The sequence below is a fragment of the Leguminivora glycinivorella genome, chromosome 5, assembly GCF_023078275.1.
Source record: "Leguminivora glycinivorella isolate SPB_JAAS2020 chromosome 5, LegGlyc_1.1, whole genome shotgun sequence".
Classification (NCBI taxonomy): domain Eukaryota; kingdom Metazoa; phylum Arthropoda; class Insecta; order Lepidoptera; family Tortricidae; genus Leguminivora; species Leguminivora glycinivorella.
In genome coordinates, this window is record NC_062975.1 from 6,550,424 (window position 1) to 6,576,042 (window position 25,619).

Sequence of the window (25,619 nt, forward strand, 5' to 3'; positions counted from 1 at the left end):
GGTGTAGTGGCTATAAAGGGACGCCACTCAGCATATGCTCTGGTATTATGAGTACCACAAGACCTAAGATAAAGGTAAGGTAAGGTAGGAAATTCACAAATTCCCATACATATCTGAGTGTGCACGGGAAAACGTCCCACTTTGTCGATTGCTATAAAGCCGCTTTGTCAGTTTATTCATATAAAGATACAAGTAAATCTCGCCTTAATGGTAACCGACAAAGTGGGGCGTTTAATTTACTAAACACACTCACAAATATTCTACTATGAACATTACACATGTATCAGCAGGCCCTAAGCTCAAAACCTGCTCTCTCTCTCTCTCTCTCTCTCATCTTAACGGTTTCCCGGTTGCATCCTCAGCTCGGGCGCTTCGGAGCCCGGGGTCCGCTTTCCGGCTTTTTCTCCTCCACTTCGCACGGTCTTCTGCATCCCTTTTAGTGAGACCATTAGCACGCATCCTAAATCCTAAAGCTCAAAACCTGCATTCCAAATGTTACCAATTTCGTATCAAAACACCAGGAAGCTGAGACAATCTCTCGAAATACTGACAAAGGAACAATGAGTTAGCGCCTGCGGCTCACTTGAGGCACTAAACAACATTACATCACCCACATTTTCCATGGATTCTTCGAGATCCGCATGTTAGACGCTATATCATTGATATAAAAGTGTTTATCGCTTGGTAGTTGGTAGGCAAATTTGAAACGAGTGGTGTTCTGAGTTCACTGTAACACAGTTTAGTTTAAGTCGCGTACATTGACTTTTTCGCGTCGGCTATATAGGTAGTGTAAGTTCGTTGAAAAAATAAATAGGAGAAGCGCGTCAGTAATGTCAGTATCCACTCCCACGGTATCCCGCAATGCACTCTTCCAGTGTTGCAGGTGTCCATGACCGACGGTAATAGCTTGCCAACGGGTGAGTCGTCTGCTCTTTAGCTGTCTATGCCACAAATAACATATTAATCTAACTATATACCCAATGCACTTGGAAACTAACTATGGTTCAATAAAATCTTGACCAAATCCATTCAAGTTCTCTCCAAATTTTCTTGAGCTACCTCTTCATTTAAGAATTTAAGAATAACTAAACAAAAGTACCTACCTAATGCGGGAGGCGAACATAGTATACCTACATCATGTTGGCTAACCGCACGCGCTCTTTCGAGGTGCTGCAAATTCTACTGCGCTTGGCTCCTTGCATAGTTACTAAATTAACGTTAATCTGGTCCAATCAATGCCGAATGGTCGGGTGCCCAGATCGCATTACCGCGCTGAATAAGAGATGCTAATGCGCTCAGCAAAGACTGAACCAGTCATCTGGTGGTTAGCATCACGCTTCGCTAGCTTAGTAGTTGTTTTACTTACATTAATTATAAAACTAATAGTATTATTGGCGTTATTCAGAAGTAGGGAATGCAAGCCGGTAAACCGGTTTACCGGTTTCCCGGTAATTTTGCCAATTTTGGGTCCGGTAAATTACCGGTAATTATATTCGAAAACCGGTTTTTTACCGAAATTTAAATTTACTTAAAAATTACTACAAAAAGCACTTCTGTCGCAATTTCTTCTTAAATAAACACTTATAAATACTTCTGGTAAACATTTTATTTAGCAAGAATTCGTTTTCTCCACGAAAACGTTTATTTTTTGTGTCATTGCTATACTATATTGTGGTATTGAAAGCATGTCTGTTATAATTATCTTACCCACGTGCGAGAGGGATGAATGGTTGTCGTTTCATAAACGTACCTATGTCTGCCGACATGTTTCGTGTCATATGGAGACCCATCATCAGGCATGAGTGCTTGCGGCGGCTAGAGTCCGTACATTCCTGCCTGCACTGTGCGTGCCTGCATTGTCGGATCCAAGATCAAAAAATCTGATTTCTATAAAACCAACAAGTGTGGAATGTCCACAGTTGGTTTCATAAATTCCAAATTTAAACCCCGAATGATTATCCTCCATTAATTCACTCATTGTTATATAAATATTTGATTAGCTTTAAAGATAAGACATCCTCCTCGCATTGGTATCTTCATTGCTGAGGGTCGTGAAGTCCCAATAGAATCAATTTCATTCTGACTTTTGGTTCCGGTTCTGAAATTGGGTGTAGAGAGTGAAAGGGATCTCATCTGTCCATCTTGTTAGACTGCGACCTCTGGATCGTTAGCGATCAACCTTGCCAGTTGCTCAAGGTTGTGGCCTTTTCCAAAATTCTCCAAACTCCAAAATTCTACGTTATCAGATGGTTGATAACCTTGTATTGATTTTCAATTCGCGTAAGATAGACACATTTGTACGGAAGGCAATCCAGGGTATTTGCAAAATCTTCATCTAGCACCACATCTCGGAAGCGGTTGCGGTCAGCCTTTTTCAGACTCCAAGTCTCAGCTCCGTAGTAGAAAATGGAGAAGACTAGAGCGTAATCCAAACCGGTTTTGATCTTTCTAGACATGCGGTTCTTAGGAACCAAGAATTATGGAGATAATCCTTGTAGCTAGGGCTCTTTTGGAACTATGCGTTTTCTAATTTCTTTTTCAGAAGAACCGGTATTTAAAAATATTTTAAGCGGGTTACTCACGTATTAAGTCGATATAGCGTTCGACATGTTTCGGTTCAATTTCGAGAACCTTTCTCAAGAGTAGCGACCCCGCCTTTACATGTCGAGAGCGCGACGCATACTGCGGGCGCTTGCTCGGTGCGCGCGGCTGCTGAAGAGGTAAAGGCGGGGTCGCTACTCTTGAGAAAGGTTCTCGAAATTGAACCGAAACATGTCGAACGCTATATCGACTTAATACGTGAGTAACCCGCTTAAAATATTTTTAAATATGTATGAGTCTCACGGGAGTTTTATAGTTAGAACCGGTATTGTCGATGTTTGCGCCGAAGTATATGAAGTCATCTACTGTTACTGGCCTAAGAGCACCTGTGTGTTGTATCTACCTAACACAATCCACCACCACGAGCTTGGTTTTTAATGTGGTTAATCTTGAGATCCGTTTCCAGACTGATGCGTTCTATAAGTATTTTACCAGTGATGTCAACCATTTCCACTTCATTGGCGGCCAGAAAATTGGTGTTATCTGCCTATCAAAGATTCGTTATTTTGGTGCCCACCAATGATGATTCCTTCCTCCTAGCTTCCGCAGGCTCTTCTGATGATATGTTCACCGTAGTCAGGTGAAGGGCATATCAACACCTTTTCCAAAAGTACTTAAAAGGGCTCGAAATTTCTCTGCCGATTCAGTTTCCTTTTTAGGGTTCCGTAGTCAACTAGGAACCCTTATAGTTTCGCCATGTCTGTCTGTCCGTCCGTCCGTCCGTCCGTCCGTCCGTCCGTCCGTCCGTCCGTCCGTCCGTCCGTCCGTCCGCGGATAATCTCAGTAACCGTTAGCACTAGAAAACTGAAATTTGGTACCAATATGTATTTAAATCACGCCGACAAAGTGCAAAAATAAAAAATGGAAAAAAATGTTTTATTAGGGTACCCCCCCTACATGTAAAGTGGGGGCTGATATTTTTTTTCATTCTAAACCCAACGTGTGATATATTGTTGGATAGGTATTTAAAAATGAATAAGGGTTTACTAAGATCGTTTTTTGATAATATTAATATTTTCGGAAATAATCGCTCCTAAAGAAAAAAAAAGTGCGTCCCCCCCCCCTCTAACTTTTGAACCATATGTTTAAAAAATATGAAAAAAATCACAAAAGTAGAACTTTATAAAGACTTTCTAGGAAAATTGTTTTGAACTTGATAGGTTCAGTAGTTTTTGAGAAAAATACGGAAAACTACGGAACCCTACACTGAGCGTGGCCCGACACGCTCTTGGCCGGTTTTTCTACGGAGTTTCAATGATAGCTACCAAATTCTCGATGACAAAACGATGCAGTCAAAGGCTTTGCTATAGTCGATGAAGCAGAGAATCATCAAAGTGCTGAACTCGTAAGCGATCTCTTTTAATGGACGTATGTACATTTAGGATCTGTTCGCATCTTCGCCCTTGACGAAACTTGCCCGTTTTTGCGGGATCTACCAGTCCAGGATGTGACATAACTTGCTGTGTAACAGCACTTTTCTGGCGTGGGATCGGTGGGATACACGAATCAGGGTCCTGTAGTTGTCCTTTATACAATTACAAATACGTGATATTTCAATAATCTGTGATGATTTCTTGTGTTTTAGTTGATTTCATCGAAGATGATTGCTAATTCTAAGATTTGGCATTTAAAATTTATTTATTTTTTGTAACAAAGACCTAAAACCTGCATTTTTCAAGATTCCATTATTAATTTTTGTCTTTTGAGAGTGTTAGTTTAATGAACACTACTAAAAAAACGACTTACCTATCGATTTTGACGGAAAATATAGATTTTTCATGAAATAAAGTAAAAACCGTGAAATTACCGGTTTACCGGTTTTAGCGACGTTATGTCTGTAAATTACCGGTTTTGAAAAACGACCGGTAATTGCATTCCCTATTCAGAAGTCAAGGTACTGATAAAAGTAATACCGACCGTGGTATTGGCGACCTTGACAATTATCCGTTGAACCGTGGCCGATGTGAAACAAATGCTTTCGTTTTGCCACCTCTGGGTTCTTTGTCTGCGATTTAATTAATGGTGGTTTCTCTGTCGAACTTGAGACGACGTTATATAATTTTTATCACCATGCGGCATTTGTGATTTTACGACCCCATGTAACTATTTAGTTGCAGACACTTTTCAAACTTAGGAAAGTTCCAGCCCCCTTTTGACCTATTTTTGAAAATTTCGAATGCATAAATTCGCTGTTCGAAAGTCTGCTGAAAACGTCGAAATGCTATTTTTGAAAATAGCCCTTTCTCTATTGGGCATGCTTGTATGGAGAGGTATATATTTTTGAGTACAGCATTGGCGTTTGGTATGGGTATTATACACGTCCTCCTGAGTCAAATAAGACCGGTAGCCACTTTGAACTCCGTGTCCGAAAGCGGGGTGGGGGGGTCAAAGTATGGAGCTTCCGGTGCTCAAAAAAAAATTCTGGCCGATTAGTTTGAACTTTTAAGTTAATTTTGGTGTCATTTTTATGTAACTAGATAATGCTCAATTTATTCCCAATACTAGTTTTTTAGGGTTCCATAGCAAAATATAGCGCAATATTTAATACAATAAATTTTTCGTAGCCACGAAATGTAAACAAATCCTCATATTTCCATATTCTTATACTAAACTTGTTTTAAAAAAAATACTGTTTAAAAGATCGTTTTATGAGTAATCGAAAAACATTAACATTAAATATAAAATTTATTATATTTGATGTTAAAAAAAATATTGAAAGTACTGCAACGATCGCCAGCGCAGCACAGGGGCCGGCATAAAGATTTTTAATAATCATTATACTGCACCCCGAGTGTTGTCCACGATGAATAAGAAGCGATGTGTTATAAGTTATATCGTACCTCCTCCACACTTAATTTTATCAAAATTTGTTAACCTACTTGGGCGTGTAAAAGTAACAAAGTAACACAGTACCTATGCTCACCAACTTTTGCCTTTAAAATATTACAGTGACTTTTAATCCTCTTCAATTTAAAAACGAACCGAGGTAACAGTTAAAAAGAAAAACATACAGTAAAAGAAGGAATTATCTTATTTACATCCACCTCCACAGTGACATAACTTTGCATTTGAGCTGGCGTTTGATACAATTGCACCTGAAACTGCAAGATTTAAGGCACCGACATCTTATCAATTCTAGGCATGTTTGAGCTGCCATAGGTCTTTGGGTCCACAGTGGCATCCAAGCTTCGTCTTCCTTCTGCCAACCCCATTCAGATGGACAAGGGAGATTTTGAGACTTCTGCAGGCATTGTCTCCAAATAGAAACCGCCTGTAACACTTGTTTTTCAGATCATGCCCCTACGAGGCGGTAAATGAGTGCCGAAAATTTTTGTTTACAAAAAAAGGAAAGACAAATTTAAAAATTTTCTCCTACAGATGCTGCTCTCAAACAACATACCTTGGCAGTGTTACAGGCGGTTTCTATTTGGGGACAATGCCTGCAGAAGTCTCAAAATCTCCCTTGTCCATCTGAATGGGGTTGGCAGAAGGAAGACGAAGCTTGGATGCCACTGTGGACCCAAAAGACCTATGGCAGCTCAAACATGCCTAGAATTGATAAGATGTCGGTGCCTTAAATCTTGCAGTTTCAGGTGCAATTGTATCAAACGCCAGCTCAAATGCAAAATGTCACTGTGGAGGTGGATGTAAATAAGATGGTTGTCTATTGTTTGCCCGACAGTCATTTAACATAATATTCATATGTGCCTTAAATCTTGCAGTTTCAGGTGCAATTGTATCAAACGCCAGCTCAAATGCAAAGTTATGTCACTGTGGAGGTGGATGTAAATAAGATGGTTGTCTATTGTTTGCCCGACAGTCATTTAACATAATATTCATATGCCCGAATCTAACTTGCCTGAATTTCATTTGCCCGAATGATTTGTTTACCATAAAAATTGTATGACATACTGGTTGTTTATCCGAACATTACCTTCCATAATCATACAATGCCATACTATTTGTTAGCCATATTATAAATTTGTTAGCCATATTTGTTAGCCATAAAATAATTATTTACTAAATTCTACCAGCCAGCTCAAGGCACCAAATTAAAATTTGTATGAAATTACTTTGCACTCTTGTGGATAAAATGCAATTTTGCTATCTGTTTTCGAATAACAAAGTAAGCCTTTACTAGTTGGTGTGGTGAAAACGCATTTTTTGCGTTGTAGTTTCCTCGCTATAGTGAGGGGAAAAGTTTTGTGTTACACTCGGGTGCAAATGTATTTTACTTCTCGTGTTTTAAAAAACTCACAAGTTCAGGATTCTATTCTCGAACCACTCGCTTCGCTCGTGGTTCAACTATAGAATCCTTTCACTTGCTCGTTTTTCAATTCCACACTCGGCGTTAAAATACAACTTTGCCCCCTTGTATAACAAATAACTATTCTACTCGATCCATTAGGGACTTCTCGTTCTTGTACCAGAAAATGTGCAGAATAGTAAATTTTAAACCAATTCCCCCGGAGGCCAGTGCGGACCTTCGGGCCTAAGTATTAGTGCCTGCCCTAATCGTGTTATCTTCGATTTAGATTCGATCAAGGGGATGGCCTTATGGGATTGATATTATGGATTTTGAGAAGTTGCCGATGCGAGTCTGCAGAGCTTATAATTTGGCAGTATTTTAATAAGTTTAGTACCTATTACCTGTTATTCCATGAAGCAAACAATATTTTCCGGTTAATATTGTTTTTTTTCTTTTGAAAACGAATTGTACATGAACATTGGTATGCATATTATATTAGTTATATTACACGTGAACATTGAACTTACCTAAAAAAGTAGGCACCTATCTAAAAGTAGGTATCTCTAAAATACGAAAGCTTAGAAAAAATATCAAAATTGACTTCTACACGGCTGAAATCTTTTTTTAGTCACATTGAAGAATCTATTTTACAGCATTTTAAAAATTATGTTACGATGAGTAAATATCTTACATCAAATAATTTTCCGTCTCTATTGGTTCCCATAAACTCTTACGTCATAATGTATCTTTTGTTCACATTTTCATTAGTCATAATTTGATTTTTCTCAGAAACGCGTAACTTTTCAGAATTGCCAAAAAACAAACCTAACCTAACCGGTTGGTTAGGTTAGGTTAAAGATTACCTAAATGAATACCCTGAAAAGTTAACCGTTTCATAATTATGACTAATGCTAATCTGGTAATCATTACATTATGACTTGTGATCATTATGTCAAAGAAAGGGATCCGAATACTTTTCCCTTACCAATTTAGTTTAATCAAGAGCTACTAAACACAAATTATTTAAACATACAAATTGAACAGTTATGTAGACAGGCAGCTCATACATACCGTGTAGCCAATCATCGTTTCCCATAAAATGTGTTTTAAACCGATCGGACCCTAGAGCCTACCTTGTTAATCGTGTTAACATCGATTGGACATAGCTCCCCCACGAACGACATAAACCCAAAGAAACGTAAAGAATGTTTACGACAGACGACGTAAAATTCCCTTTGACAATTTGTCATGGGGGGGAATATAAAAGCTTAATGGACCGTGACGGAATTTGGGACTCAGAGATGTAGGTATTGTAATTGGGTACTTATTCTTTCTGATATTATATTTATTGCAACGATTAAGGATTGATTTGAAACAAGAGAAATGATGATAAGTTCCGAGGATGTGCCAATTTTTTTGCACATCTAAAGGATTTTGAAGTGTAACAGGGGGCAACTTTCAACAGACACAACACAAGGCAAACACAATTCAACAAATCAGCTTGATGGTACCAATCCATACCATAATATGAAGTTTTAGGAGAATCAAATACTTAGGATTACCTAAGACACAACACAAGGCAAACACAATTCAACAAATCAGCTTGATGGTACCAATCCATACCATAATATGAAGTTTTAGGAGACTTCATATTCAACAAATCAGCTTGATAGGAGAATCAAATACTTAGGTAATCCTAAGTATTTGATTCTCCTAAAACTTCATATTATGGTATGGATTGGTACCATCAAGCTGATTTGTTGAATTGTGTTTGCCTTGTGTTGTGTCTGTTGAAAGTTGCCCCCTGTTACACTTCAAAATCCTTTAGATGTGCAAAAAAATTGGCACATCCTCGGAACTTATCATCATTTCTCTTGTTTCAAATCAATCCTTAATCGTTGCAATAAATTTAGGATTTAGGATTACCTAAGTATTTGATTCTCCTAAAACTTCATATTATGGTATGGATTGGTACCATCAAGCTGATTTGTTGAATTGTGTTTGCCTTGTGTTGTGTCTGTTGAAAGTTGCCCCCTGTTACACTTCAAAATCCTTTAGATGTGCAAAAAAATTGGCACATCCTCGGAACTTATCATCATTTCTCTTGTTTCAAATCAATCCTTAATCGTTGCAATAAATATAATATCAGAAAGAATAAGTACCCAATTACATTAGGCCCATTAGGGCAGGTCAAAATTTAAGTCGGATTAAAAGATTTGGCACAAAGAATAGACTTACAAACATTACAATTTAAATAAAATCTTATACAAAACAGCTTAAAGCATTCTCGTCATTTTTGCGTTCATCCAGATAGAGATACCCGTATCAGTCGTCACCGGATATCCGGCGAAATCGGGGTGGAATTTCATACAAATGTTGACGTTTCACATTATCACCTTGTGTTACAAATACTATTTTAAATCTGCAGTCCGCAAACAGCAAACCCGAGGAAAAGTCAACCCTATGACTTTGGCAGAGGGCGGGAGATGGTGGTTTCTTTTATTTTTGGTTGGTATTTGGATAACATTAACGAGGGTTGAAAAGAGAACCCTAGTGAGTTGTCAGAAAGCGTATAGTCACCGTTCGAGGTATTATGTTAAGTGTTTTGATTGTTAAAGCAATATGTTTCAGTTATGCTGGTGATTGAATGATCATTATTCAGTCAGCGAAAAGTCAGAAATAGCAGTAGTTCTTTTTTTTGTGAAAAGATATATTTTAAATTTGAAATATTACCGGTACCTATAATTTTCATTAATAAATTTAAGTAAAGTCTTTATACATAAAGCTATGTTAGCTATGATATATTCTTGAAACCCTTTTTACCTGAATTGACATAAAATTCCTACTTTTTAGTGTGTAAGTTTATGCTTAGTTCAGTTAATCGGCTAATTTTTCCTATAGTAATACAACAGCAAATAGGTGTTTGGAAGTAACAACGGAATCATATGTCATACTTATGTAGGCGTTATTCATTATAATGATGGTGCCCTTGAAGCCTTTAACATAATTCTAGATGCTTTTTGTGGAGACATAAATTTGTATTGGGTAGCTATATTTTTCACTTATGTAAAAGAATTCAAGAAGTTAAAACTTCTGGAGTTAGAGCCAATAGAAAAGAAAGAGGTATTGGCTAGTAGGAATTAACCCTGCCTGTAGGTAAAATCGATGGCCCTCAGTTCAAATCCCCGTACTTATCGTATTTTTTAATGTAATAAGCACAAATATATGCCAGTACAAGACAAATGCATAGAAAGTAGGAGTTATAGAAGGTCAACCAAAGTACATTTTCAATCAATTTTGAAGTGTTCTGTACTCGTCGATGAATCCCCCAATGTTAAGATTTAGGAACTTTACGCGTTTCATGAGTTTTGCCACTGAGCCCTACGTTTTTCAAATCTGCCGCTTTTTTAGTGCCAACTTGCAAGATTTAGTTGACCATCGTATAAGATCAGAAGATCACGCAGACAGCAAATATCTTATTGTCAAACTCGTGGTAAGTTTACAGTTCACCATGAGTTCATACTGTTCATAGCTTTCGTCAATCGACCTGTATGACTTCTGAAACAAGTGTCAAGGAGTGTTCGTAATAGTTCGCAAACAATGACAAACCTCATGAAGCCGTGAAATCGCACTTTACGCGTATCATCACAAGAATAGGTGAACGACAGAAATATACGCAGTACCTTATTAAATTGACGTAGGTTGCGTCTACCTAAATTCTCGGAAACCTGTAGGTACAGTCAGTTCTTTAGGTTTCTGTAAACTCACTAGCTCGGAAACACGTGTTTTGTCCTTTAATACCAGTGAGTAAAAACGCATTTTATCCACTAGTGAGTAAAGTAATTTGAACTTGAATAAAGTCAAATTAACTGCTTTAAAATTGATAAAAGTAGTTGAATCTAGTAATAAAGATGATTTACTACCTGTGAAACTACTGGAAGCAGTGATAAACGCAGTTTTTGCGTTGTAGTTTCCTCGCTATAGTGAGGGGAAAAGTTTTGTGTTACACTCGGGTGCAAATGTATTTTACTTCTCGTGTGTTAAAAAACTCGCAAGTTCAGGATTCTATTCTCGAACCACTCGCTTCGCTCGTGGTTCAACTATAGAATCCTTTCACTTGCTCGTTTTTCAATTCCACACTCGGCGTTAAAATACAACTTTGCCCCCTTAGACTTATATTGACCGGGATATAGACCGTGATTACCTTTTTGATTTTTGTCGAGCTCCCGATATTTGCCCCCTTGTATAACAAATAACTATTATATTTTTTTCTTCTTCTAAGATACACAGCGCGCGGTTGTTTTATGCGATAGACAAAGCCTTGAACGAATACTCGTACAACCAAGAAATAATGAAAAACTATAGGCGACTATTTATATCTGTTTTGATATGTAATTTTTTATACATTACGTTGATTGCGTTGCGCGTTTATCCACACTTTCTGCAAAACACGGCTTTCAGGATTTTTTTTTTACTTCTTCAAAGTTATATTACATGTAATGTAATAAAGCTATGATGTCTAAACAGTAGCGGTTATTATCACTAGGTAAGTAGTTAGGTAGCCATTAATGAGTTAAACACACGTAAAAACTATACCTTAGGTATATGTAGGTGTACATATACATACAATGTACATATCGCATTTATATGATTTAAAAACCAACGTTTTTTCAAAATAAATGTATAAATATACCTTATTATTTAACAAGTGCATAAATTTACAAACATATAAAATTACTAAATCTAAAAGAAAATAAAACTACAGGAGTTTGGTTTTTTTTAAATAATAACTTTATTTAACATTATCCTTATTAACCGCCGCCCCAAATCTCAAGGAAGGTGGTTCTCAATTCGTCTGTATTATTTTTAATGTTTGTTCCACGATATCTCCGTCGTTACCGAACCTATTTGAATTTTTTTTTTATTGAATGCATACAGATTGGTCCCATTTGTATCAGAACCCAGTTCTGATGATGGGATCCTGGAGAAATCGAGGGAACTCCTCAAATCTGAAAGGCATACATATGGTGATTTTTATGTTTTAAAGGAACAGCATGCATTTACGTACGGAACAGTGACATTTGGTGCAGTGGAACTGCTGATGATGGTCAGAACGGAACTCCTCAAATCTGAACGGCACACTTATAGTGACTTTGGTATTTTATAAGAACAGCATGCACTTACGTCCAGAACAGTGACATTTGGTGCAGTGGAACTGCTGATGAAGATCAGAACGGAACTCCTCAAATCTGAACGGCACACTTATAGTGACTTTGGTATTTTTATAAGAACAGCATGCACTTACGTCAGAATAGTGACATTCGGTGCAGTGGAACTGCTGATGAAGATCAGAACGGAACTCCTTAAATCTGAACTGCACACTTATATGTAGTGACTTTCGTATTTTTATAGGAACAGCATGCATTTAAGTTCAGAACATTATTTGTTAGGAGATTTGTTCTCTTTGTTATGCTTACATATTGAGTTTTCAAATGTTGTCAAGCTCGATTTCTTATAATCGGATATCGGATTCATGAGGAATTGAGGAAACACTTCAAACCTTAACGGTATACGTATATTCATTTGTGTTTCCATCAAATAATCAAAGGTTTACAGTAAAAGCAGTTTTAAAATATACCTACACATTTCTACATAATCATACATTCGCAAGTACATTTCACCAGAAGTACCAGAACCCCAAAAGCGGCGGTTTTTTTTTCTCAAAAAAAATATTATTTATTATGATATCGAATTGTCGAATCGATCTTGACTATTCAAAATTTACACACTTAACGAGAACATCTGTTTCTAGATTATTTATTTTTGATGACTAATTAAGAAATTATTATAAATAATTTTTAAGGAAAAAAAACCGTCGCCTTTCGGGTTCTGGTGAAAGTTACTTGCGAATGTTGGATTATGTAGAAATGTGTAGGTATTTTTTAAAACTGCTTTTAATGCTTTAATTATTAGATGGCAACACAAATGAATATACGTATAACGTTAAGGTTTGAGGAGTTTCCTCAATTCCTCATGAATCCGATTATATTATAAGAAATCGAAGCTTGACAAACTTTGACTTGAAAACTCAATATGCTTAACAAACATAACTAAATAAATGTCACTGTTCTGAACTTAAATGCATGCTTTTCTTACAAAAATACCAAAGTCACTTATGAGTGTGCCGTTCAGATTTGAGGAGTACGGTTCTGACTATCATCAGCAGTTCCACTGCACCAAATGTCACTGTTCTGGACGTAAGTGCATGCTGTTCTTATAAAAATACCAAAGTCACTATAAGCGTGCCGTTCAGATTTGAGGAGTTCGGTTCTGACCATCATCAGCAGTTCCACTATACCAAATGTCACTGTTCTAGACGTAAGCGCATGCTGTTCTTATAAAAATGGCAAAGTCACTATAAGCGTGCCGTTCAGATTTGAGGAGTTTGGTTCTGGCCATCATCAGCAGTTCCACTGCACCAAATGTCACTGTTCTGGACGAAAGTGCATGCTGTTCTTATAAAAATACCAAAGTCACTATAAGCGTGCCGTTCAGATTTGAGGAGTTCGGTTCTGACCATCATCAGCAATTCCACTGCACCAAATGTCACTGTTCTGGACGAAAGTGCATGCTGTTCTTATAAAAATACCAAAGTCACTATAAGCGTGCCGTTCAGATTTGAAGAGTTCCGTTCTGGCCATCATCAGCAGTTCCACTGCACCAAATGTTACTGTTCCGTACCTAAATGCATGCTGTTCCTTTAAAAACACAAAAATCACCATATGTATGCCTTTCAGATTCGAGGAGTTCCCTCGATTTCTCCAGGATCCCATCATCAGAACTGGGTTCTGAGAAAAATGGGACCAATCTGTATGCATATACATTCAATCAAAAAAAAAATTTTCAAAATCGGTCCAGTAACGACGGAGATATCGAGGAACAAACATTTAAAAAAATAAAAAAAATAAAAAACATACAGACGACTTGATAACCGTCCTTCTTGAGAGATATGAGGCGACGGTTAAAAACTAGTTAATACCTTTTATTATTCCTCAAATTATTTCTTGATAAGCCAAGCATGAGTGTAAGTAAATGGTAATAAATATTTTACTTAAGCATGAGGTTGATAATGATATAAGTACCTAAGTATTATTTAACTATTAATTTTACTGATACATATTAAAGACTGTATCGTTAAATATGGAGACAACTTTGAGTAGCCGTATTTATTTGCTATTATATTTTTTTCTTATAACAAGCCATGGGCTTAATAAGGCACATAATAAGGTACGCATTTTGTCCTAGAAACTCGACGTAAAGCATGTGGTTTAGACAGCATTGACTTAATCCTCCCGAGTACCAATTACGATTTCGGACAAATGCTACTAGAAAATTCACAAAGTGCGTACAAGACGACACAATTGCGAAAAAAAATTGTACAGTGCGAACCTCAACGACACATGATCCACAAAGCAGAATATCTAGACATAGTTTAGCCACTGTTATTTAAAAAAATAAAGTTCATGATCTGTGTATGGCGGCCATTTAGAGAATGTGGCATGGTGCTTACGCTAACTCCGACTTTGATGTCGAATTTAACTATCATACACTGTTTATATCGATCTGGTTTAGGCATTGTTCAAACACCATGAATGTCTATTAGACATTGGCCTATGCCTAATTTTTTTTATCTATTTCTCTCATCCTGCTTGTATCAAAAATTTACGGCAAACCGGAACGTTGCTCAAAAATGCGTTTTTTTAAATTATATAAATTTACCGCATTTATTCTGCAAGTACCCAATTGAACAACCATGAAGAGGACTCTTAAAAAATATATTTTGGCAGCATATTAACCTTTGTTTGTCGAAATCGTACAAAAAGTCTTTGAGATATTCTCAAATTAAGCCAGATTAGGGGTTGTCCGAAATGTATTTGCTAAACCTTAATGAAAGTACCATAAAGTCCCTAAAATAAAAAAATATCAGACCTTCTTATATCAAATAGTACTTACCAATACCTTCAGATCATACTCTCGGACCATAATAATACAAAATTATGCACATGTCAACATTTAGACGAGGTTTGTTGTGTCCCTATAATTAACGATACAGTCCTTACTTATTCTCCACTGCTACGAATTTTCCACCAGGATTTTTATAACACTCAGATATAAGCACTGGAAACTAGCTAAAAGTTTGGAGTATGGTAAAATACTAGCTCCATTGATGAAATGGTCGTCCAAAATGAATAGTGATGTCCAGTTATTTTAATTTTGATATGACAACCCTATGATAGTACCTAGTTAATGAAATGAAATGAAATTAAATTAAATTAAATAAAATGAAATGAAATAAAAATGAAATGATTGTTTGCTTGAAATATAGTACAAAAGTTGTTCAGACAATATTAATTATAAATAGGCAACACATATTAATTTGTTCATCCGGTGAAACAATCATGACGGGTAATTCCATGTAACAGAGTAATGTAAGTGACCAATTATTTGCATGTTTTTTTATTCATGGTGCTAATTTAAATATCAATATATCTAAGGATTAAAAGTAGGCTTATCTAGAGATAAATAAGATTTCAATTTGCATCATAAATAAAAAAACATGCTCAAGGAAGTGGTCACTTACATTACAGTTACGTGAAATTATGTTTTCTATAATTTTACTTTATGTACATATTTTTTTTCTATAATTTGTATGTCAAATAACTTTATAGAAAACATAATTTTACTTTATGTACATATTTTTTTATGCAAAACTTTTCATGCTTGCCTTACAATTCTGTTATATAAATATGACTAATAGAATGGACTTGCATTCAGACTATAGACGCTAACATGAGGCAACTGTCGGTGTGGCTGCTCCTGACAGTTTTTATTGTGGTAAATATAATTTAATAAACATATTTTAATTGTTTAAGATTGTACATACTAAAATCGCTGTCAATAGAAATTGTCAACAATGTAAACAAACCATTATATAAACTATCAATATTTGAGCCCAATTTTATTATTTTAAAGGTTGAGGATCATAATGTGATATGAATTGATTAAATAACACCTGGATTTAGCCAGTATCTGATGAGTTAGAATGGAAATCAAAGACAATTTGAGTACAAGAGTACAAGTAAACAAAACATTGTTCACAAGTTCTATTGACGGCTACTTTAGTCACTTTTTATTTATTGAATAAATTTATTTGTTATTTAATAAATTCGATGACGTATTTTGCAGACTGTTTATTTATCGCAAGTTTGTTGTCCTAGTTCATTGTTTCAAAATGCCGTAGGTTCACCAAGTGCATATTTTTACTAGCTAAGGTACCGCTTAAGACCATTTTTTTTTTTCACGTTTAATATACTTTTGCAGTTTTGTTTATAACATAAAGCTAATAAACATGGACACATAATTTAAGCTCATTCGCACTTACAAAAGTTTATCTAACTTTGAAAGTGGAAAAGCAAGAGCCAGGCCCACTTATCTAAAAACTTAAGGAAGGGAAGAGTTGAAAGTAAATGGTCAAAATCACGCAACTAGCATAAATTATCAGTACTGCTACTCGACACTAGGCCGACACTTGCCAAAAATGTAATATTAAAACGTTTATACCTTATATTATAAGTGAAGTAATTGAAAGCAAAGTACTGATTAATACTATTGTAATATTAGCTAAAAATTGTTGAGCAATAGACTTTTTGTTCGTCGTGACATCTATTGAAAGTAGCATAGATAATTTACGCTAGTTGGCGCGTGATTGACGAGTGAATGACGATAGATGTCACTACAAATAACTCGCATTTACTGATGTATGGAGTTACAACTCTTCCCTTACTTATTCCTCTATGCTTAAAATAAGTCTTCGTCTTGCCTCTTAACAATTTTATCTTACTCACCTATGTATGAATTATAAAAAAAAATATTTTTGTATTAATAAGTTACTTTATTTACAGGTGTTAACTTACGTACCTGACAATGAAGGTTAGTAGTTCTTTTAAAAACTGTAATGAGAATGTTTTTAGTCAGTCTATTTTTATTTGTTTTGGCACCTTATTTTATTTGATATATAGTTCAGATACATAGGTTAATTTATGAATTGACTTAGTTATTTATTGTTACGAATTCATTTAGTCATAAGTTTTTGATCAAAATTTGTATTTTTATTACTGGTAATCCTGATATAGGAAATTCTTAATTAAATATGTATGTCATGTATATTAAATTCTAATTAATTAGGCAATTATACACCTTCCACTTCAAAATTATTTTGGTGTAACCTCAGTAAATTTTAATTTACATACAAGCGATACACTATAAAAAAATAATTATATAAGTAGGTAGGTATGTAAGATCTAAAGAAATTGCCTATAAGCAAACAACTTTCGAAAATATTCTGTTTTTTTTTATGTTAGATTTTGTCTCAGAATCAGAATTATTCACGTTTTCTGGAAATAAGTAGAAAAATATATCGTATTTATTGACCATCATCACCTGAGTGCGTTTTAACATTATCCGATCCGATATCGGATGTAGGAAGGATTTCAAAGGCAATAATCAAAGATGGCTTCTTAAATGTATGGAATATCGGTCCTACATTCGATATCGGATCGGATAATGTGAAACGCACTAACGTGTGCAACACTATGAAATTCTCATCAATAATAATGTTATGTAATTCCAGTAACAGCAGCACCAAGCGATCACGACCACCATCATCGTCATCGCCGTCATCGGCCCAAACACGATGATGATGATGACGATGATGACGATGACGAAGACGAAAAGCCTAAAAAACACAAGCCTAAGAAACATAAGAAAAAAGGTGATAAAGATAAAGATGATGATGACGATGATGATAAAGATGATCAGGATAAGGACAAGAATAAAGATAAGGATAAGGACAAGGATAAAGATAAGAAGAATAAGAAAGATAAAAAGAAAGGTAAGGATGATGATGGCGACGAAGATAAAAAGCCAAAAAAACACAAACCTAACAAACATAAGAAAAAAGGTGATAAAGATAAAGATGATCCGGATAAGGACAAGAATAAAGATAAGGATAAGGACAAGGATAAAGATAAGAAAAATAAAAAGAAAGGAAAGGATGATGATGACGACGAAGATGAAAAGCCAAAAAAACATAAGCCTAACAAACATAAGAAAAAAGGTGATAAAGATAAAGACGATGATAAAGATGATAACAAAGATGATGATAAAGATGATAAGAAGGATAAAGATAAGAAAAAGAAGAAAGGTGAGGATAAAGAAAAGGAAAAAAGCGACAAGTTGATGCAAGATGGAAAAGGTACAGTATTCACGTCTCACGACCTGTTTCTACTTACAGTTAATAATAAAAAGTATACATTTTCAAGATTTATTTGCAGGCTGCTGGCAATTATTGATGGTTTTGGTTAGGTAGATCAAATTAGTTGCATCAACCACATTTGACAGGCACATCATCGTCACGCAGCAGACGTCTATAGAACTTCCCAGACAATAAAATTTTACAAATGCTTTAACGGTGGCAGACGGTTTGATGATTGATAACGGTGCAACCGGCCCTAAGGCCTAACCATAATAAAGACCATTAAATTTTGAGTTGATAGGTCTGATCATAACTTTCTACTACTAGGTGGTTTTTATTTTACCTCCTAGACCCTAATTTACGTTTCTTTATCTAATTTCGCATTTATTGTTTCAGAAATCATCAAAGATATTGGTAATTACATTATAAAGTTTTTTTTATATATATTTTACGCCATCTTTGTGTGGATGGCTATCGATTTTAGACAATTGCCTCCCAATATTACTTATATTTTAAAAATACATAGCTGTAACTACGTAAATTTACTAATTTAGTTATTTAACTACATATGTCTTAGATTATTATACAATAATTACTAATTAGGTATGTAAATGAAATATGTTCATGTAAATAAAGATTTTCTTTACTATAATTACTATGTACGTATTGTATTGTATACTTAGATAGGTAGGTCAATATTAACAAATTTAATGTGGAAGGGTCAAATAGAGATATAAACAATATTTTTCTTTTACAGCAGATATTTTGGAGCAGATATTTTCGCGGTAAACGACGATTGCGAAGCCCAAACATCGAATTACTGTAAAATATACCATTTTGATAAAAGTTTTTTTTAACACGAATATCTTAAAAAAATATTTTTATTTCTTCCCCTAGTACCTTATCCGGTTGCACGTTGGGTATGTCAGGCCCCGTAGCCGAATGGCATTTCTGCGACGCTAAACGCCGCAGAAATATGCAATCTATCTCTATCGCTCTTGCGTATTGGCGCGACAGAGCCAGACTGCCAGAGATACCATTCGGCTACGGGGGCAGGTATGATGATTGGTTATAGGGGAGTGGGGGAGTGAAGGGGAAATTTATGGTGGTAAGTTCCTTCTCCTTGGGATATCCTAAAATCCTGATTACTTTCATTTGATATGAAATTATATGAAATGAAAATGAAATGAAAAAACAATATTTCAGACGTAATTCCATAGAGTTGTTAGTAAACTTAAAAACTATCCCTACTCTATATTAGTCACAATAATACCAAAAATAAATTAAATTAAATTACAATATAAATTAAACTCTACAATAATAAATACCTACCACATAATTATTTGTTAGGAGATTTGTTCTCTTTGTTATGCTTACATATTGAGTTTTCAAATGTTGTCAAGCTCGATTTCTTATGATCTGATATCGGATTCATGAGGAATTGAGGAAACACTTCAAACCTTAACGGTATACATATATTCATTTGTGTTTCCATCAAATAATCAAAGCAAAAGTCTACAGTAAAAGCAGTTTTGAAATATACCTACACATTTCCACATAATCATACATTCGCAAGTACCTTTCACCAGAACCCCAAAAGCGGCGGTTTTTTTTTTCTCAAAAAAAATATTATTTATTATGATGTTGAATTGTCGAATCGATCTTGACTATTCAAAATTTACACACTTAACGAGAACATAGTCTGTTTCTAGATTATTTATTTTTGATGACTAATTAAGAAATTATTATAATAAACTAGTTAATACCTTTTATTCCTCAAATTATTTCTTGATAAGCCAAGCATGAGTGTAAGTAAATGGTAATAAATCTTTTACTTAAGCATGAGGTTGATAATGATATACCTAAGTATTATTTAACTATTAATTTTACTGATACATATTACTTATTCTCCACTACTACTAATTTTCCACCAGGCTTTTTATAACACTCAGATATTAGCACTGGAAACTAGCTAAAAGTTTGGAGTATGGTAAAATACTAGCTCCATTGATGAAATGGTCGTCCAAAATAAATAGTGATGTCCAGTTATTTTAATTTTGATATGACAACCCTACGATAGTACCTAGTTAATGAAATGAAATGAAATTAAATTAAATAAAATGAAATGAAATAAAACTGAAATGTTTTTTTTTTGCTTGAAATATGGTACAAAAGTTATTCAGACAATATTATAAATAGGCAACACATATTAATTTGTTCATCCGGTAAAACAATCATGACAGATAACGAATACAAATTATAGAAAACATAATTTTACTTTATGTACATATTTTTTTATGCAAAACTTTTCATGCTTGCCTTACAATTCTGTTATATAAATATGACTAATAAATGGACTTGCATTCAGACTTTCTATAGACGCTAACATGAGGCAACTATCGGTGTGGCTGCTCCTGACAGTTTTTATTGTGGTAAATATAATTTAATAACTTCGATGACGTATTTTGCAGACTGTTTATTTATCGCAAGTTTGTTGTCCTAGTTCATTGTTTCAAAATGCCGTAGGTTCACCAAGTGCATGTTTTTACTAGCTAAGGTACCGCTTAAGATGGTCCATTGTTTTTTTTTTCACGTTTAATATACTTTTGCAGTTTTGTTTATAACATAAAGCTAATAAGCATTCATAATTTAAGCTCATTCGCACTTACAAAAGTTTATCTAACTTTGAAAGTGGAAAAGCAAGAGCCAGGCCCACTTGAACGTCAGTTTCTTACTTAAAATAAGTCTTCGTCTTGCCACTTAATAATTTTATCTTACTCACCTATGTATGAATTATAAAAAAAAATATTTTTGTATTAATAAGTTACTTTATTTACAGGTGTTAACTTACGTACCTGACAATGAAGGTTAGTAGTTCTTTTAAAAACTGTAATGAGAATGTTTTTAGTCAGTCTATTTTTATTTGTTTTGGCACCTTATTTTATTTGATATATAGTTCAGATACATAGGTTAATTTATGAATTGACTTAGTTAGTTATTGTTACGAATTCATTTAGTCATAAGTTTTTGATCAAAATTTGTATTTTTATTGCTGGTAATCCTGATATAGGAAATTCTTAACTAAATATGTATGTCATGTATATTAAATTCTAATTAATTAGGCAATTATACACCTTCTGCTTCAAAATTATTTTGGTGTAACCTCAGTAAATTTTAATTTACATACAAGCGATACACTATAAAAAATAATTATATAAGTAGGTAGGTATGTAAGATCTAAAGAAATTGCCTATAAGCAAACAACTTTCGAAAATATTCTGTTTTTTTTTTTATGTTAGATTTTGTGTCAGAATCAGAACTATTCACGTTTTTTGGAAATAAGTAGAAAATATATCGTATTTATTGACCATCATCACCTGAGTGCGTTTTCACATTATCCGATCCGATATCGGATGTAGGAAGGATTTCAAAGGCAATAATCAAAGATGGCTTCTTAAATGTATGGAATATCGGTCCTACATTCGATATCGGATCGAATAATGTGAAAACGTACTATAACGTGTGCAAAACTATGAAATTCTCATCAATAATAATGTTATGTAATTCCAGTAACAGCAGCACCATGCGATCACGACCACCATCATCGTCATCGCCGTCATCGGCCCAAACACGATGATGATGATGACGATGATGACGACGACGAAGACGAGAAGCCTAAAAAACACAAGCCTAAGAAACATAAGAAAAAAGGTGATAAAGATGATGATGACGATGATGATAAAGATGATCAGGATAAGGACAAGAATAAAGATAAGGATAAGGACAAGGATAAAGATAAGAAGAATAAGAAAGATAAAAAGAAAGGTAAGGATGATGATGACGACGAAGATGAAAAGCCAAAAAAACACAAGCCTAACAAACATAAGAAAAAAGGTGATAAAGATAAAGATGATGATAAAGATGATCCGGATAAGGACAAGAATAAACATAAGGATAAGGACAAGGATAAAGACAAGAAAAATAAAAAGAAAGGAAAGGATGATGATGACGACGAAGATGAAAAGCCAAAAAAACATAAGCCTAACAAACATAAGAAAAAAGGTGATAAAGATAAAGACGATGATAAAGATGATAACAAAGATGATGATAAAGATGATAAGAAGGATAAAGATAAGAAAAAGAAGAAAGGTGAGGATAAAATAAAGGAAAAAGACGACAAGTTGATGCAGGATGGAAAAGGTACAGTATTCACATTCACGACCTGTTTCTACTTAGGTACAGTTAATAAAAAAGTATACATTTTCAAGATTTATTTGCAGGCTGCTGGCAATTATTGATGGTTTTGGTTAGGTAGATCAAATTAGTTGCATCAACCACATTTGACAGGCACATCATCGTCACGCAGCAGACGTCTATAGAACTTCCCAGACAATAAAATTTTACAAATGCTTTAACGGTGGCAGACGGTTTGATGCAACCGGCCCTAAGGCCTTAAACCTTAATAAAGACCATTAAATTTTGAGTTGATAGGTCTGATCATAACTTTCTACTACTAGATGGTTTTTATTTTACCTCCTAGACCCTAATTTACGTTTCTTTATCTAATTTCGCATTTATTGTTTCAGAAATCATCAAAGATATTGGTAATTACATTATAAAGTTTTTTTTATATATATTTTACGCCATCTTTGTGTGGATGGCTATCGATTTTAGACAATTGCCTCCCAATATTACTTATATTTTAAAAATACATAGCTGTAACTACGTGAATTTACTAATTTAGTTATTTAACTACATATGTCTTAGATTATTATACAATAATTACTAATTAGGTATGTAAATGAAATACGTTCATGTAAATAAAGATTTTCTTTACTATAATTACTATGTACGTATTGTATTGTATACTTAGATAGGTAGGTCAATATTAACAAATTTAATGTGGAAGGGTCAAATAGAGATATAAACAATATTTTTCTTTTACAGCAGATATTTTGGAGCAGATATTTTCGCGGTAAACGACGATTGCGAAGCCCAAACTTTAATGTATGTGGGTAGATTTAGGTTTCTACAATAGAGGGTAGATTTCTCACATTGTTTGTCACAAACTAAACACTTATCAAAAAATGCACTGATGTCCAATTGTTCTCGTCGCCACTGAAGAGTTTCTGACGAGGGTCTAGGAATCCAGGATATGAGGAGATCACAAAAACACGTCCGTTCAGTATTACGTTTAATCCATCGACAAACAATGTGAGAAATCTACCCTCTATTGTAGAAACCTAAATCTACCCACATACATTACACAAACATCGAATTACTGTAAAATATACCATTTTGATAAAAGTTTTTTTAACACGAATATCTTAAAAAAATATTTTTATTTCTTCCCCTAGTACCTTATCCGGTTGCACGTTGGGTATGTCAGGCCCCGTAGCCGAATGGCATTTCTGCGACGCTAAACGCCGCAGAAATATGCAATCTATCTCTATCGCTCTTGCGTATTGGCGCGACAGAGCCAGACTGCCAGAGATACCATTCGGCTACGGGGGCAGGTATGATGATTGGTTATAGGGGAGTGGGGAGTGAGTGAAGGGGAAAGTTATGGTGGTAAGTTCCTTCTCCTTGGGATATCCTAAAATCCTGATTACTTTCATTTGATATGAAATGAAATGAAATGAAATGAAAAAACAATATTTCAGACGTAATCCCATAGAGTTGTTAGTAAACTTAAAAACTAGGATTACTCTATATTAGTCACAATAATACCAAAAATAAATTAAATTAAATTACAATATAAATTAAACTCTACAATAATAAATTACATTACATACTTAAATTTATTTTACATTATTTTATTGAATTATATTAATTTGCTCATGGAGGTTGTTCCAGCGTCTCATGAGAGGGCTATCCATCCGGGAGACTATTAATATAATGCGTTCAGGAGACCGTTGGTACCACCCTGTAATCGATCGATACCACTGAGAAGCCGCTCTTTTACGCATGATAGCGTAAAAGTCGTCCGTATGGGCATCCGCGAACATCCCAGAAGCGCTGCAGTACCGAGGGAGGCCCATCAGTATCCTAACCTAAACGCATTATTATTTTGAACACGCAGGGTGGTTTATGCTCGCTGCGTAAAACTGGCCTACAGGCTGCAAGTATAGAAAGATTGACAATAAGATTTAAATAATGTGATCTTGACTTCATTACTACACTTTGCAAACCTGCGCACCAGCATGTTGCATCGAACAGCCAACGCCCTACGTTCCGTTCTACGTTCCGATATATAACACAATATAGTTCTAGAAACTTTGATTTTTAATTTTCACTTTTACCCCCCAATAGTGGCCCCTATAGAGGTAATTGAATTTTCTTAATTTAAATTACATGCCCGTCTTTGGGTCACAGGTTTACATGTGTGCCAAATTTCAAGTTAATCGGTTCGGTAGTTTCGGAGAAAATTGGCTGTGGCAGACGGACAGACAGACCCACGAGTGATCCTAGGGTTCCGTTTTTCCTTTTTGAGGTACGGAACCCTAAAAATATCATAAGATTGAGACACTAATCATTCTGGAGATCATATTTAAGACTGCGTTGAACATAGAAATTACGATTTAAGGCTACTCGTGCTTTCACGCTACATCTAATATAATTCGGATCCCACGGATCCGATAAATGGCCTATGCCAGAAAGAAGTTTCCTATGAAATGTCAGTGTCGCAGGGAAATGGCCTAAACAGAGATTTGAACAAATCTTTAAGGACATGATTAAATCAGGCAGGATGATAAAATTACGAATCCATTTCATCATTTTTCCAGAAAGTTTCAGTTGATAAGTAAGACTTCAAGGGACGAGAAAAAATATCTCACTTAAAGAGGTATTCCACTTATTCAGGGTCTCAGTTAGACAGGTATAATAAAATGTTTGTCTCATTTATAGAGGGTATCACTAATAGAGGCCAAAATAGGGAATATATCAGTTATAGAGGTGATAAATAAGGTGTTTTGCTTATAGTTATTATTAGTTGTATACTAAAAGAAAAGGTAGGTACATAAGCCTTGTTTTTAGGGTTCCGTAGTCAACTAGGAACCCTTATAGTTTCGCCATGTCTGTCTGTCCGTCCGTCCGTCCGTCCGTCCGTCCGTCCGTCCGTCCGTCCGTCCGCGGATAATCTCAGTAACTGTAAGCACTAGAAAGCTGAAATTTGGTACCAATATGTATATCAATCACGCCAACAAAGTGCAAAAATAAAAAATGAAAAAAATGTTTTATTAGGGTACCCCCCCTACATGTAAAGTGGGGGCGGATATTTTTTTTCATTCCAACCCCAACGTGTGATATATTGTTGGATAGGTATTTAAAAATGAAGAAGGGTTTACTAAGATCGTTTTTTGATAATATCAATATTTTCTGAAATAATCGCTTCTAAAGGAAAAAAAAGTGCGTCCCCCCCCCCTCTAACTTTTGAACCCTATGTTCAAAAAATAT

At 35.0% G+C, this 25,619-nt stretch overlaps 2 protein-coding genes across 5 annotated transcripts in view; both read left to right on the top strand.

Annotated features, from left to right (window-relative positions):
• The window catches only part of LOC125226263 (putative uncharacterized protein DDB_G0292636), a 28,682-nt gene extending 9,232 nt beyond the window's left edge, over positions 1-19,450 (top strand). The window contains exons 2-6 of one of the 3 annotated variants that reach the window (XM_048130191.1): positions 15,686-15,745; positions 16,813-16,840; positions 17,541-18,164; positions 18,561-18,578; positions 18,925-19,445. In XM_048130191.1, the coding sequence (XP_047986148.1) occupies positions 15,686-15,745; positions 16,813-16,840; positions 17,541-18,164; positions 18,561-18,578; positions 18,925-18,953 (759 nt within the window). In that variant the 3' untranslated portion in view covers positions 18,954-19,445. Of the gene's footprint in view, positions 1-15,685; positions 15,746-16,812; positions 16,841-17,540; positions 18,165-18,560; positions 18,579-18,921 lie in introns of all 3 variants that reach the window. The other 2 variants (XM_048130190.1, XM_048130192.1) reach the window with 2 other exon arrangements.
• A 636-nt stretch (positions 19,451-20,086) lies between these two features.
• On the top strand, positions 20,087-23,487 carry LOC125226264 (protein PIF-like). 2 transcript variants are annotated; one of them, XM_048130194.1, is made up of 5 exons: positions 20,087-20,596; positions 21,004-21,031; positions 21,735-22,364; positions 22,751-22,768; positions 23,115-23,487. In XM_048130194.1, exons 1-5 carry the CDS (start codon positions 20,552-20,554, stop codon positions 23,141-23,143), a joined length of 750 nt encoding a protein of 249 aa, XP_047986151.1. In that variant the 5' UTR covers positions 20,087-20,551; the 3' UTR covers positions 23,144-23,487. The 2 variants fall into 2 exon arrangements, with proteins under 2 accessions (XP_047986151.1, XP_047986150.1); XM_048130193.1 differs by having other exon boundaries at positions 20,285-20,596; positions 23,112-23,487.
• Positions 23,488-25,619: the final 2,132 nt, after the last annotated feature.